Below are 15,757 nucleotides of genomic sequence, written 5' to 3'. Positions count from 1 at the left end.
TAATGAGTGATGATGTCATATTGAGGGACCAAGTACCCAGGTTAGTAACGTGTTAATGAGTGATGATGTCATAATGAGGGACAGGTACCCAGGTTAGTAACGTGTTAATGAGTGATGATGTCATAATGAGGGGACAGGTACCCAGGTTAGTAACGTGTTAATGAGTGATGATGTCATAATGAGGGGACAGGTACCCAGGTTGGTAAAGTGTTAATGAGTGATGATGTCATAATGAGGGGACAGGTACCCAGGTTAGTAACGTGTTAATGAGTGATGATGTCATAATGAGGGGACAGGTACCCAGGTTGGTAAAGTGTTAATGAGTGATGATGTCATAATGAGGGGACAGGTACCCAGGTTGGTAAAGTGTTAATGAGTGATGATGTCATAATGAGGGGACAGGTACCCAGGTTGGTAAAGTCTTAATGAGTGATGATGTCATAATGAGGGGACAGGTACCCAGGTTAGTAACGTGTTAATGAGTGATGATGTCATAATGAGGGGACAGGTACCCAGGTTGGTAAAGTGTTAATGAGTGATGATGTCATAATGAGGGGACAGGTACCCAGGTTGGTAACATGTTAATGAGTGATGATGTCATAATGAGGGGACAGGTACCCAGGTTGGTAAAGTGTTAATGAGTGATGATGTCATAATGAGGGGACAGGTACCCAGGTTGGTAAAGTCTTAATGAGTGACTATGTCATAATGAGGGGACAGGTACCCAGGTTAGTAACGTGTTAATGAGTGATGATGTCATAATGAGGGGAAAGGTACCCAGGTTAGTAACGTGTTAATGAGTGATGATGTCATAATGAGGGGACAGGTACAACTATTTCTATTGGGTTCTTTTATTTGGGGTTATGTACATTGTCAGAATAAGTGAGAAATGGATTTAACTTCTGTTAGACAGCTATCATACTGAATAAATATTTATGCAAAAATGTATGGCATTAATAATGTATATCTAATTACATTTAAAAATGTATGGCATTAATAATGTATATCTAATTACATTAACTGTGAATGTCTTTCATTTTATTTAAAATGAACAATTACATACAACATTTTCCATAAAAAAGTTGATTCAAGAACAAATCTCTGTTATTAGATCAGTACTTTTCTTATATGACTATTATTGCTACATTTGAAAGGTCTTTACCAGCTTTGGAATTATATATATATATATAGCACCTTCTGCCATCCCATCTCTACTGACAATCATTAACACTTAGATTTTATGATATCGTAAGCATCGTCAGTGATTGACTTGAACACTGAGAATGTATTAATTAACTTCAGACATTTTCATATACAAATGTGATCATACACCAACACACTTTTTAGATATATACATTTTTCACACACAACGCACAACCATTTACTAAATTAAACCATATCCCATCATAATACGAGCAAATAAAAAGGCACAACAATAAATATATTGTGTGTGTGTGTGTGTGTGTGTGTGTGTGTGGGGGGGGGGTTGTTAAGATCCAGGTCCAATGGGGGCAGAGGGGAGAGGTGGGTTCAGCATCCTACAGGAAATGTAATTTGCATGTAATATTATTTATTAATATGGAATAATTTAACTGGAGTTTGTTATCCTTTAATTTTGCTTGATTAATTATATTGCAGGTTGTGGGTAACAGCCAGTCCATGGTAGCAGCACGGGAACAGCTTATTCCTCTGAACTTGTGTGCTTTCCGTTCAAAAACTGCAGGAACCTTAAACACAGACACAACCCCCTTCCCTTTGTGGTGTATCACAATGCACAATCTCAACTATTGTAAACACGATAATAAGTAGAGCAATCCTTCCTCAAAGTAAATCTTGTCTTCCAGTATTTTTCACGAGTCCAGTATAGTATTTAACTAGACCAAGGTAGCAAGAACTAGTTTATCTTTGTTAGAAATACAGAGCACATTTGCAGAATGTGTAAACGTCATATTTATAGGATTAAGCATGTTATCAGGTACAAAGTATACATAGACATGATTTCTGTTTGCATTACAAAACATAGACTTCAGAGTCACACAGTCAAACTAAATCTAAAATAGCTTAAATGTTTTCAACGGTGTGGCCTGGCTTGGTTGAAAGCCCACTCACCACGCCAAGGTGCAGGCCATGAGTGGGAAAAACAAGGTGGGTGTGTGTGTGTGTGTGCGTTTGTGTGTAGGGCGACACTAGCCAGCGTCCAGCCACAATAGAGTGTGTGTGTGTGTGTGTGTGTGTGTGCGTGCGTGCGTGTGTAGGGCGGCACTAGCCAGCGTCCAGCCACAATAGAGTGTGTGTGTGTGTGTGCGTGCGTGTGTGTGTAGGGCGGCACTAGCCAGCGTCCAGCCACAATAGAGTGTGTGTGTGTGTGCGTGCGTGTGTGTGTAGGGCGGCACTAGCCAGCGTCCTGCCACAATAGAGTGTGTGTGTGTGTGTGCGTGCGTGTGTGTGTAGGGCGGCACTAGCCAGCGTCCAGCCACAATAGAGTGTGTGTGTGTGTGTGTGTGTGCGTGCGTGCGTGTGTAGGGCGGCACTAGCCAGCGTCCAGCCACAATAGAGTGTGTGTGTGTGTGTGTGTGTGTGTGTGTGTGTAGGGCGGCACTAGCCAGCGTCCAGCCACAATAGAGTGTGTGTGTGTGTGTGCGTGCGTGTGTGTGTAGGGCGGCACTAGCCAGCGTCCAGCCACAATAGAGTGTGTGTGTGTGTGTGCGTGTGTGTGTAGGGCGTCACTAGCCAGCGTCCAGCCACAATAGAGTGTGTGTGTGTGTGTGTGTGTGTGTGTGTGTGTGCGTGCGTGCGTGTGTAGGGCGGCACTAGCCAGCGTCCAGCCACAATAGAGTGTGTGTTGAACATAATCACTTTCCAGGCACAGCCAGTTGGAGGTCCTTAACGGGTTTCAGCTCCTCCTTCAACAAATCAAAATAAGTTAGATTTCGGTTACCCAGCTGTTGGTATGAAATTACCTCCAAGGCATAACTGGAAAAGACAGACAAGTCAATACATGTATCGACAGAATGCTAGATTGAAAAGTCTAAATGGCTATATGAGTGTTGGCCATACCGACAGTGGTTGTCGGCGGGGCAGCCTAAGAAGAGGCTGGAGTTTTCCTGCTAAAAGTGCCTTTGCTTCCTCCGTCCAAAACGCAAAGCGCTGTCCATGCCTTTGAAATAATCAAGTATGATACTTTCAACATAGTGTCATCATGAAGAAGAACAACTATTTCCCTGTTAAAAAATTATCTTACCCTTCAATGCAGAACCTCTCCATTAGCTGCAAACACCACCACTTGCGGATGGATGGCACTTCACTCTATAATACACATGTAATGTCGGCGAATTTTAATCCAACTTCTGTGTTTCTACCAAAGTTACATGAATTAAAACTTACTTCCAAGAAGTCAAATGGAGCGCCAGTGCAGATGCAGAGTGCGTACTGTGAAATACAGAGGAAGGGTATGATGACAGTGACTTTAAACTACCAGAAAAACATTTTGTAGAAATTGCGGACATTTACCATCAGCATGAGGACACCACAGTGGTTTCCAGTAGTTTGTTGTGGGAAGCCCTGAAAAACACAAAACTGATTGTCATATGTTGTATCAGTGTGTTAGAAATACAAATAAAAGTAACATGTTCATGTGGTGGTCTATAAATGTGACTGACAGTGTTCTGCCCTTACAGCGCGTATCCCTATGCGTAGCTAGACAGTTAGCTAACATTTAAAAGTCCTCCAATAAAGATGCATGGTTTTCTTTCTTGACTTTACTGTTCTTCTTTTACTTTGTAAAACTGTAACAATACAGAAATAAAACACATAAGTATGCAGGCTTTACATAACATATAAGTAGCATTGTACAAACGACACACATACTACTATTAAAGGAATTAGCTATCATTAGCATCACTATTAGCTAGAAATAGCACAGATCACCATTAGCTAAATTAGCACACATTAAACTAGCTTCAGACCAAAAGTTACACACTTCAAACATTCTGCACATGAATAACTCACAGACAAATAGTCTCCAAGGCTCAAGCATCACAGACACGAACACAGTTTACATGACGTCTCTGCTCCATGTGTTGATCTCCATGTGTTGATCTCCGTGCTCCGTTTACAAAGATCCTCGCAAAGCAGCAAGCGCTCACTCTGACAAGCCCCCAGCAAACCAACAAAATCAAGGAGCGCTCACTCTGAGCCAAAAAACATGTCCCAACTCTATAAACATAGAAATAGGCAGCACACTCCCCGCTTGAGATAATAACATTATATCACGACAAATACAATTGAACTTGAAAGGGAATGTCCACTGAAAACAACATATTAAGAGTTCTTTCTCTAAGACTCTGCAAGAAGGACAACAATTTCTGTTACAGGCCTAAGGAACACCTTGGCTGTCCCGTCCTTCACAATCCGCACTTCTACTTTGCGGACCCTCTTGTCACTGCTTGGAAAAGTCTTAACAACCAATCCCATTGGCCATTCGTTCCTATGGGCTTGACTGTCTTTGAGAAGGACGACGTCTCCTTCTTTGACGTTCGGCTTGTCTTGCGTCCACTTCCTGCGGCTCTGCAGAGTAGACAGATACTCTCCTTTCCATCTCTTCCAAAAGGTGTCGGCAAGGCACTGAACTTGCTTCCATTGCTTTCCGAACAACTGAGCTGTATCGAAGTTTCCAGGAGGTGCTGAAACTGCACTCATTTTTTGAGTCAGGAGCATTGAGGGGGTTAGAACTGCAGGCATATCTGGGTCAGTAGACACAGACACAAGGGGTCTTGCGTTGATGATCGCCATCACCTCTGCCATGAAAGTGCTCAAAACCTCATGTGTAAGACGTACTGATCCCGTCTGAAGCAACATTGCATCCAGAATGCGCCTGGCTACTCCGATGAGCCGCTCCCAGGAACCACCCATGTGGGAGGCATGAGGGGGGTTGAAAACCCAAGAGCATCCTTTCTCCTGGAGGTACTTCCTGATTAATGTGTCGTCTGTGTTAATCCTTAACTCTTTTGAAGCCCCGACGAAGTTAGTCCCTCTGTCAGAGCGCAGGAGCTTTGCTGGACCACGAACAGAGAAAAATCTTCTTAAGGCATTGATAAAACTGTCTGTTGACATGGATTCAATCAGTTCAATATGCACCGCTCTGGTAGACATGCATGTGAAGAGCAAAGCCCAGCGTTTGCTGTCTGCAGCCCCTCCTCTTGTGCGTCGTGTCATGACCAACCACGGCCCAAAAACATCCAGTCCAACATTGGTGAACGGAGGTTCGGGTGTTAGTCTGTCAGCTGGCAGATCCGCCATCTTCTGATCTTCCAACCTTCCTCGCAATTTGCGGCAGGTAACACACTTGTGGATGACAGAAGATACCAGATGTTTACTCCCAACTATCCAGTATCCAGCTGCTCGAATAGCTCCTTCTGTAAAGTGTCGCCCTTGGTGAGCTACTTTTTCATGGAAGTATCTGACAAGCAGTGTGGCGATGTGATGATTGCGTGGAATGATCAGAGGGTGTTTTTCTTCTTCTGACAGCTCAGCCAATGAAAGACGACCTCCAACACGAAGAAGACCATCTTTATCCACAAATGGATTGAGCTTCTCAAGTGTGTTTTGCTTGGACCAAGTCTGTCCGTCTTCAAGACATTTGAATTCCTCTTTGAAGGCCTTGTGCTGGACAGAGCGGATGATCAAAACCTTGGCTTGTGAGAGTTCACTTATGCTGATTGTTTCTCCGAAACATTCCCATCCTTTCTTTCTTGCTTCGTCAGCCTTGCTTTTGAAGGAAGCGGCAACATGAATGAGTCTGGCTATGATCTGACAGAGCTTTTGCCAGCTTGAGCATCGCTCAAAGTGTTGAGAGCTCAACATGAACTCTGATACCTTGGTTGCCAGTGTAGACACTTCAGGACGTATCTCGTTGTCGGCTTCAGGCTCAATAAGGCTGAAGAGGTAAGGTTCAAGTGTCTCTACTGATGTATCCTGATACAGGAAGGCCGGACCTGGGAGCCAGCTGCTGTGTTGGAGTTGAGCTGCAGGTATAGACCTGGTGGCATGATCCGCAGGATTCAGGTCTGTTGGCACATAGAACCATTGGTCTGGGTTGGAGGATCTCCTTATCTGAGTCACTCTGTTGGAAACATACATGTAAAACCTTCTTGTGCAGTTGTGTATATATCCAAGCACAATCTTGCTGTCAGTGAAGAACTTCACTGCATCTACTTCAATGTCTATCTCATCTCGGATCAGCTCGTAAAGTTCCACAGCTAGCACAGCTGCACAGAGCTCCAGACGTGGAACAGTGTGGGCAGGGCGAGGTGCCAATGTTGACTTCCCCATGACAAATCCAACATGATAATGACCTTCAACATCAGCAGCTCTCAAGTACGCCACAGCTCCTATGGCAATAGTGGAAGCATCTGAGAAGATGCACAGTTCCTTTCTCTGTGTTGAGGCAAGTGAGATTGGAATGTAACACCTCTTGATGTGCAGCTCTTCAAGAGCCTTCAGTGAGTCCTTCCACTGGTTCCACTCTGTTTCCATTTTTGGGAGGAGAGGAGCATCCCACTCACTCTGTTCAGATGACAGTTCTCGGACTAGAGCTTTCCCTTTCATTGTTATAGGAGCTACAAACCCCAAAGGGTCATACAAACTGTTCACAGTTGACAGCACACCTCTTCGTGTGAATGGTTTCTCTTCACGGGACACCAGGTAAGTGAAACTGTCTGTTTCCAGGTTCCAGGAAAGTCCAAGGCTTCTCTGCAAAGGGAGAGGATCCACACCGAGGTCCAGATCCTTCAGGTCTTTTGCCCTGTCCTCTGCTGCAAAGGCTTTCATTACCTGGTTTCTGTTTGATGCAAGTTTGTGCAGTCGCAGGTTGGACTCTGCTAACATCTCCTGGGTTCGTTTGAGGAGATCTATTGCCTCTTCGGGTGTAGCAACAGAGGTGAGACCATCATCCACGTAAAACTGCCTCTCAACGTACTGTCTTGCATCCATACCATGTTCTTTTTCGCCCTTTTTAGCTGCTTGTCTCATGCAGTAGATAGCTACAGCAGGTGAAGGGCTGTTACCGAAAACATGGACTTTCATCCTGTACTCAACCACTTGTTTGGTGATGTCGTTGTCTTCATACCAAAGGTACCGAAGATAATCCCTGTGGTCTTCACGTACGAGAAAGCAATAAAACATTTGTTCCACATCAGCTGTAATGGCTACGGGCTCTTTTCGGAACCGTAACAGGACTCCCAACAGGGTGTTGTTCAAGTCTGGTCCACTAAGGAGCACATCGTTTAGAGATGTTCCCTCACATTCAGCACTTGAGTCGAACACAACTCGTATTTGGTTTGGCTTTTGTGGGTGATACACACCGAATGTTGGTAGGTACCAGTGTTCTTTTCCTTTGACCAAAGGTGGCGCAGACTCAGCTTGGTCATTGTCCAGCATCTTTTGCATGAACTTGATGTAATGTTCTTTCATTTCTGGCCTTTTCTCAAGAGATTTTCGTAAAGAGAAGAGACGTTTCAACGCGTGTTCCCTGTTGCTTGGAAGGCGTCGTCTAGGAGAGCTGAATGGTAAAGGAGCTACCCAGCTGTTTCCTTCGTCTTGGTAGACCTCTGCATCCATGATTGCAAGGAAAGCTTTGTCGTCTATTGAGAGTGCGATCTTGTTGTCATCTTTGGACCTGACGAACACCGAACACCCGAGATTGTCTGTAATCGCAGTGCAATCTGTGTTCTGCTTACATGCAGGGAAGGTGAGACTAGGATGCTGTGTCATGCCACTGAAGTCTTCTTTAACATGAATACTGTTTGGACATGGACTGAGATAAGATGTGCGACCGTTGTGCAGTATGTTGGTCTTGTAGACATTGACCTCTGATGGTTTGTGAGCTATCCCCAAGCATACTTCTCCCACAATGACCCAGCCTAGGTCTAGCCGTTGTGCGTAAGGTGCATTGTGCGGTCCATTGATTTGCTCACGTACTTTGTGCACCCTTAGGATGTCTCTCCCTAAGAGCAGAAGGATAGGAGCGTTTTGATCTACTGGATGAATCTTGTTAGCAACTGGCTGTAGGTGTGGGTGATGTAGTGCAATCTCTGGAGAGGGAATTTCTGCTCTTTCATCTGGCACCATGTCACACTCAATTAAGGGTGGTAAGGGAAGCTGTACTTTCCCCTCCACAGACTCAATGACAAAATTAACGGCTCTCCTACCTGAAGTCTCTGACTTCCCAGAACAGGTGTTCAGGGTGTATGGAGTGGAGTTACCTTTAACTTCAAAGAGGTTGAAGAACTCTGTCTTGGCTAGTGACTTGTTACTTTGTTCGTCCAACACTGCATACATCTTCATTGCCTTCTCCTTTTCCCCTGCAGGATATGCTTTCACCAAGATGATTTTGGAACATGAGCGTGAGCTATAACCCTCCCCACAAACCTCCGTACACTTTGAGGTCACTGATGAAGATGAGCTTTCACTTTGCTCCCCGCTTTCGTCTTTCCCAGCCGTAGCACTCTGAGCGTTTAAAGGAGGAGGGCCTGGATGCAGTGCGGCGATGTGTCTGTCACTGTTGCACTCGAAGCATTTGACAGTCAGTTTGCAATCTTTTGCCATGTGTTGAAAAGAACCGCAACATCTATAACAGATGCGATTGTCTCTGAGATATGCTTTGCGGTCTTCAAGAGTTTTCTCTCTAAAGAGCTTACATTTTTTCAGTGGGTGTGGCTTCTTGTGAATTGGACACTGGCGATCTGGCTCATCCAATTTTTTAAAAGTAGGACTGCTTTGGGTGTCTGCTGGCTCTTCTGGGATGTCTGTTTTGTGTACAGTCACAGAGGCTTTGTTGCTTGGTGTGGATATAATAAAGCTTGGATCGTTCTTAATCTTTGCTTGTTGCTGGACAAACTTGGCGAATACAGAGAAAGGAGGGAAGGCTACTCTGTAATCCTCCTTGTACTTGCTTCCAATGCTGGTCCACCTCTCTTGCAGATTATAGGGAAGCTTTTCCACTATTTCTCTTACCCCACGAGCTGTATCCAGGTACGAAAGCCCTGGCAGAGCACCTTCGTCCTTAGCACACTCAAGTTCGAGGAGAATGTCGCCGAGTTCTCTCAGTTTAGCATTGTCTTTGTTGGTGAGCTTCGGAAAGTGTTCTATTTTCTTGAGCAGTGCGTCTTCAATGACCTCTGGCGCCCCATAACACTCTTCAAGACGTTGCCAGACCATGTTCACACCTGCTGCAGGATTGAGTACGTGTACTGCACGAATTCTCTTTGCTTGTTGCATGGAGTCGGGCCCTAGCCACTTAGTCATCAAATCTAGCTCTTCTCTGGCTGTGAGATTCAAGTCCTTAGTGGCACTTATAAAGGAGGCTTTCCACGACCAGTAATTTTCAGGCTTGTCATCGAATTGAAGAAGACCTGCACTCACCATTTCTTTTCTGATGAGGTATCTTGCGAAGTCTTGTGCACTTTGTGACTCATACTGTTGATCAGCATGCTTCGGAGTACTGTGAGGGTAAGTATTTGATGTCGGTTCATTTTTTAAGTCTTTGTAGACTGACTTAGCTTGAGGTGGTTCAAACGTCTTTATTTTTCTTTCCTGTGCCTCCACTGCTACCTGTGTATGATGCGTTCCGGAACAGGTGTACTGAGACTGAGCTTGAACATATTTGGAAGTGCGTTGGACTGCACTGAAGCGCTCACCTTCAACAATGGGTTCTCGACTTAGCTTCACGCTTTCAGCATCTGCTTCTTCATAAGCTGCAGCTTCAGCTTCAGCTGCAGCTGCAGCTCTTTGGCACTGGAGCAGATGTAGACTGGCGTCAAAGTCAGCTTTTTGCTTTTCCAGGTCTGCCCTCTGTTTCATCACGTCAGCTTCTTTTTCAGCATAAGCTAATTGAGCATGAGCTGCTTTTGCCTTGGCATAGGCTTTCGTGGCTGACGAACTTGTTGCTGATGATCGCTGAGACGATCTAGAGGCTGCTCTGGATGAATATGACTTAGCATCAGAGGCTTGAGGATGTTCTTGCCACTTGGCTGTTTGATCCACAGTCTCTGCTTGCTGTTCTCCACTTGCTTCTTTGTGCGTAGTGGTGTCTTCATTATTATAGTTTTTCCCTGAGCGTAGACTCATGTTGGCTGTGTAGTGTACTATTACTTGAACCCGCCGTGCTCTTGTCTTTTTACTGTTCTGCCCTTACAGCGCGTATCCCTATGCGTAGCTAGACAGTTAGCTAACATTTAAAAGTCCTCCAATAAAGATGCATGGTTTTCTTTCTTGACTTTACTGTTCTTCTTTTACTTTGTAAAACTGTAACAATACAGAAATAAAACACATATAAGTATGCAGGCTTTACATAACATATAAGTAGCATTGTACAAACGACACACATACTACTATTAAAGGAATTAGCTATCATTAGCATCACTATTAGCTAGAAATAGCACAGATCACCATTAGCTAAATTAGCACACATTAAACTAGCTTCAGACCAAAAGTTACACACTTCAAACATTCTGCACATGAATAACTCACAGACAAATAGTCTCCAAGGCTCAAGCATCACAGACACGAACACAGTTTACATGACGTCTCTGCTCCATGTGTTGATCTCCATGTGTTGATCTCCGTGCTCCGTTTACAAAGATCCTCGCAAAGCAGCAAGCGCTCACTCTGACAAGCCCCCAGCAAACCAACAAAACCAAGGAGCGCTCACTCTGAGCCAAAAAACATGTCCCAACTCTATAAACATAGAAATAGGCAGCACAGACAGAGTGATCATTATGAAAACTGCAAGCATGTACATTAGTATGACACTCAGTCGACATAACACTTAAAACAATTACGTCAAAGTCACTGCCAGTTTTCTCGGTCCAGGTTCCTTTATCAAGACCATGTGCAATTTGTCTGAAAAGCAAATGAATGCACATAGTTACATATCTGCTGTGATAACCCTAGCTTAAACTAGGCCAAACCTTAACTGGGCTTATATCAAAACATGTAGCCATAGAACAAGGCTTATATAGAAATCTGAAGCCATAGAACAAGGCTTATATAGAAATCTGAAGCCATAGAACAAGGCTTATATAGAAACGTGAAGCCATAGAACAAGGCTTATATAGAAATCTGAAGCCATAGAACAAGGCTTATATAGAAACGTGAAGCCATAGAACAAGGCTTATATAGAAACATGAAGCCATAGAACAAGGCTCCTCATGAAACATGCCACTATTAAACTTGAACAGAAACAGTCAAACCAACTTGAAGAATATTGTTAGGCCACAGAACAGGGCAACATGTTAATCTTAATTCTGGACCTAAATGTGGTTCTGTATGCCTCATCTCCAAAACCACCAGGAAGAATAGAGTCAAAAAAAAGGATTTCCCTTTCTGTTATCAATAACACCTGCAACAAAAACATGTCTAAATGATCTCACTGCAAACACATTGGGAACATAACTTTGATATAGGGGAAATTCTATGTATCTCAATTTATCAATTTGTACTCAACACATAGCAGGTAGTGATCAGCGTGATCAGGTTGTCTGCTCCATGCAGGAAACAAAATGGCATCCTTAGAGCCAATGTTGTCCTGGTAGCATTGGAATATAAATACGATACATCATTTATAATTTCATGCAATTCAAATGTGTAAAAAAGTTATAGTACTGCACTGGAACTCACCAGCAGGCTAACCAGGGGGTCCACATTTGTGGTTTTCCAGGTGGGCACAGCAAACATGTCCACAATGTGAACATCTTTTCCCTGTTCAGAGTATTGATCATTACCTCAAATCAACCAACACAGAATGTAAAAGTGTAAGTTTATGAGACTATATAGAAATTACATGTCTCTGGGCAGCCTCCCCCACTATCTTCAGACAGGCATTTCCAATCTAAAAGTAATTAAATGAAAAAAAATGTTAGCCACATGAGAAACTGAACTTCAATGTCATTTTCCTTTGACTTTCAATCTAAGTGTGTGAAATTACAGCAACATGTGTGTACCAGTGGCGGCCGGTCCATAGGGGCGCTAGGGGCGCCGCCCCACCTCTTCCCATATTGAAAAAAAAAAAATTAAAAAAAAAATTAAAATTAAAATTAAAAAAAATATATATGTTTAAAAAAAAATATATATTTTTATTTTTATTTTTAATGAACAAGGTAAATATTATATAATTGGTATCAGTAAAATGTATAATCTACAATAAAATCTCGTTTAAAATTGTGTTACGATGTCTAAAGTTACTGATAAGTCACATGTTTCCTGCCTGGCCTTGCCCATGCATGCACCTTCTCTCGTCTGGGCGCTAAGAGAGGAGCCTTCAACCAGTGCAGCAGCAGCCACTAGCAGCTGACTGTTGCTATCTGTAACGTGTAAACTATGCCGCGAAAATATAATTTCAGCCAATCAGCGTCGTCAAAGATGACGGTCACCGGGCGCCAATGTCAGCGCCCAGTGCAGTCTGTGAGTAGTTTGGACAGTGACTCGTATCCGGTTGACGCAGTAGTTGATGAGGATGGCTTCGTGTGCAGGTGGAGTCTCCGGACCTCGGTCCTCGCCTAATTCTGTTCAAGAGCTAATCTCCAATCCTTTCGAAAGGAGAAGTTTGGCAGATAAATTGTTGCTTAAAGACCTTGGACCGGATCAACCCGATTTGAATATATCGCAGCAATCTCGTGAAAAAGACAACATTTATACACGAGGCTTCACAAGTAGCTGGTACACAAGAAAGGCTTGGCTAGCTGGATGCAAACAGGTAAATGCTGTCTTTTGTTTCCCATGCTTGCTCTTCAAACAGCCGGGGACAGATACAATGTGCCCGTGGACTGTGATAGGAGTAAACGATATGAAGCATTTGTCCAACAAAATTAAAAAGCACGAGTGCACTAAGGCACACATGACAAACACCTTTAAGCTAGCCATGCTAGGCAAAGCTAACATAGCCGCACAGCTAGATCAAGGGTACAAGATCTCGGTGAAAAAGCACAATGAAGAAGTGGACAAGAATAGGCACGTCTTGTCTAAAATAATTGATTGTGTGAAATTTTGTGGGGGCTTTGACCTGGCTTTGCGTGGCCACGACGAGGCTGACACATCCGACAACCCCGGCGTTTTTCTGGGTTTAGTTAATCTACTGGCCTCGTTAGATAGCGTGTTGGAGGATCACCTTAAAACGGCTACGGTTTTCAAAGGCACCTCAAAGACGGTGCAAAATGAACTTTTGGACTGCATGTTATCAGTTTGTAAAGACTACATTCTGGAGGAAGTAAAAAATGCCAGTTATTTAGCTATTCAGGCGGATGAGACAACTGACATTTCCACCCACTGCCAGTTAGTGCTTGTGCTACGCTACATCGACCCGCATAACAACGTCCAGGAGCGTTTTTTTGAGTTCATTCCTCTTCAGAATGCGAATGCTGACACAGTTGCCACCGCGCTGATGGAGAGGCTGGGCACTATCCTCCCCGATGGACAACAGGGCAAACTAATCGCCCAAGCCTATGACGGTGCAGCGGTGATGAGGGGAGCTAAAGGTGGAGTTCAGCGGAAAGTGAAGGATGTGTACAGTAGTGCGCACTACATCCACTGCTATGCGCATCAGCTGAACCTAATTATGCAGCAGGCAACATCCCACATCCCCAAGATAAGAACATTTTTTTCAGACCTTGGTGGATTTGCTGCATTTTTCTCCAGGTCATTCAAGCGAACTGCGATCCTGGATCAAGTGGTGGCACACAGACTTCCTGGCACTTCCACAACAAGATGGAACTTTCACAGTCGTGCTGTTAACACTGTATATGAGCACAAGGAGAACATCCTGAGGTGTTTCCAGACGATCAGAGACTCAGGTGACTTTGATCCCATAACAGTGAGAGAAGCCGGGGGCTTTGTGCGAATGATGGAAGATGAAGTTTTTTGCTTTTTCCTGACATTATTCCACAAGATCATGCCACATGTAGACATGCTGTTTAGCCAACTGCAGAAGAGGAACATCGACTCTGTCTACATCACAGGACTCATCAAGAGGTTCACCAGCAGCATACAAACAATCAGGTAAATCATTATTTACAATGGCTGAGATGTGCTTATTATAGGAAATCTGTGAAACCTAAATGTGATTTAGCTGAACACAATAGACCAACTCACACATACTTGTTTAAATATCTTAAACAGGCTTACTGGAAATGTATATATTATATAACGTTTATAAGGTGTATCTCTGACTACTATTTCAAATAGTCAAGTTAATTTGTCAATTCTTGCCACAATGAGTAATTGTACATGGTTACTTGTGGTTTGGATCAGGGACTCCATTCCTTCTGGTGAAAGCAGTGGATCTCAGCAGCTGCCCACAAAGAAACGGAGGGGACTTGGACATGAAGAGCAACAGCTGTTGGCTAGAGAGGTAAGCAGTAATAGGAACGTGTTCTATGACTAAAAGCTCCTTTCATAATATAGGTCATTTCATATCACAATAATGATACATTTCACAAGAAAGCCCATTTTCTGTAAATTAAATAAATAGGTAGGCTAGTTAAAATATCTACATGGAAAGGCCTATTGCTTATTACATTCTGAATTGTATACACTTAACAAGGCCTAAACTGCAAAAAGTGTCCCACAGTCTCTACATTTCAAAGGGGATCAAGACAGATCAGAAAAGGTTTAGGCTTCCAGAAGCAACCACAGTGGACAGAAAGGGCCCAACAATAAATGAATGAAGTGTAAACATAGTCATTAAATGTATATATTGTAGTGACTTAATTTTAAACAGTAATATTGTTCTGTTGATGCTCAGATAGATGTCCTGTTATTCTGATAGGTTCCATTCACAAGAAAGCTCTTTGTTTGTTACACATCTTATAGGGGACACTAATGACATTATGACTGATAGATGTGAAAAGGTGATTCTGTTATTTATTATGTCTTGATTTTTTCATTGTGCATTATTTCATAGGTATGTGATACCATACTGAGTCACGCAAAGGAGAGATTTTCCTTCACCAAACACCTCATCAGCTCCACCCTCCTGCAAGGAGACCTGTTCCAGCAGCACAGCCGAACATTCCCTGAAGCAGCGCTGGAAACAACTGTGGAGGCCTACCCTCTACTGGACAAGGCAAAGCTCAAGACGGAACTGTCCCTCGTCTATGACAATGACCAGTTCAGGGCTTGCAGTGGTGCTGTTACTCTGCTCCAGTTCTTCCTTGACAATAATCTGCAGGAGACATTTACAGAGACTGTCAGTCTTCTGAAGGTTCTTGTAACCACACCCATGGCTACGGCTGAGGCAGAGAGGTGCTTTTCCACTCTGAAAAGGATAAAGACTTTCTTGAGGAACAGCATGACACAGGATCGCCTGAATGCTCTGGCTATGCTGTCAATTGAGAAAAAACTCATTAGGAGCATTCCTGACTTCAACACCAGAGTCATTGAGAGGTTTGCCACTCAGAAGGAGAGAAGGGCAAAATTCCTCTACAAATAGACACACACACACACACACACACACAAGCTCTCGCAGCAAACACAGATGGCCGACCCTTAAAAAAATGCGTTTCATTAGAGAGACAATTAATGTTAATGCATAATTAATGCAGAATGTTGTGAAGTTACTTTTGGATACCTAAGATGTTTTGTTCAACCACAAAGTCCAGGAACATGAGTACTGTTTGGAAACCTGTTGCGTTCGACTCATTTTCCCCAGAGGAACAGTTGTTTCTTGTTTCCTTTTGTCTTTTTTCTGCCTGTTGCACATTTTGTT

The 15,757-nt window shown here is 43.5% G+C and overlaps 2 protein-coding genes across 2 annotated transcripts; one reads left to right on the top strand and one right to left on the bottom strand.

Moving 5' to 3' along the window:
- Window positions 1-3,683: 3,683 nt before the first annotated feature.
- Window positions 3,684-10,753, bottom strand: LOC117485850. Its single transcript, XM_034134557.1, has 3 exons — window positions 10,528-10,753; window positions 4,009-10,302; window positions 3,684-3,785 (listed from the first exon to the last, which is right to left on the bottom strand). Exon 2 carries the CDS (start codon window positions 10,123-10,125, stop codon window positions 4,336-4,338), a length of 5,790 nt encoding a protein of 1,929 aa, XP_033990448.1. The 5' UTR covers window positions 10,126-10,302; window positions 10,528-10,753; the 3' UTR covers window positions 3,684-3,785; window positions 4,009-4,335.
- A 3,183-nt stretch (window positions 10,754-13,936) lies between these two features.
- LOC117485975 lies at window positions 13,937-15,498 on the top strand. The gene is made up of 3 exons (XM_034134684.1): window positions 13,937-14,049; window positions 14,302-14,401; window positions 14,954-15,498. Exons 1-3 carry the CDS (start codon window positions 13,943-13,945, stop codon window positions 15,479-15,481), a joined length of 735 nt encoding a protein of 244 aa, XP_033990575.1. The 5' UTR covers window positions 13,937-13,942; the 3' UTR covers window positions 15,482-15,498.
- Window positions 15,499-15,757: the final 259 nt, after the last annotated feature.

The sequence above is a fragment of the Trematomus bernacchii genome, unplaced genomic scaffold, assembly GCF_902827165.1.
Source record: "Trematomus bernacchii unplaced genomic scaffold, fTreBer1.1, whole genome shotgun sequence".
Lineage (NCBI taxonomy): Eukaryota > Metazoa > Chordata > Actinopteri > Perciformes > Nototheniidae > Trematomus > Trematomus bernacchii.
Note: the sequence above shows the minus strand (reverse complement) of the source record. Positions and strands in the feature narration are given on the sequence as shown.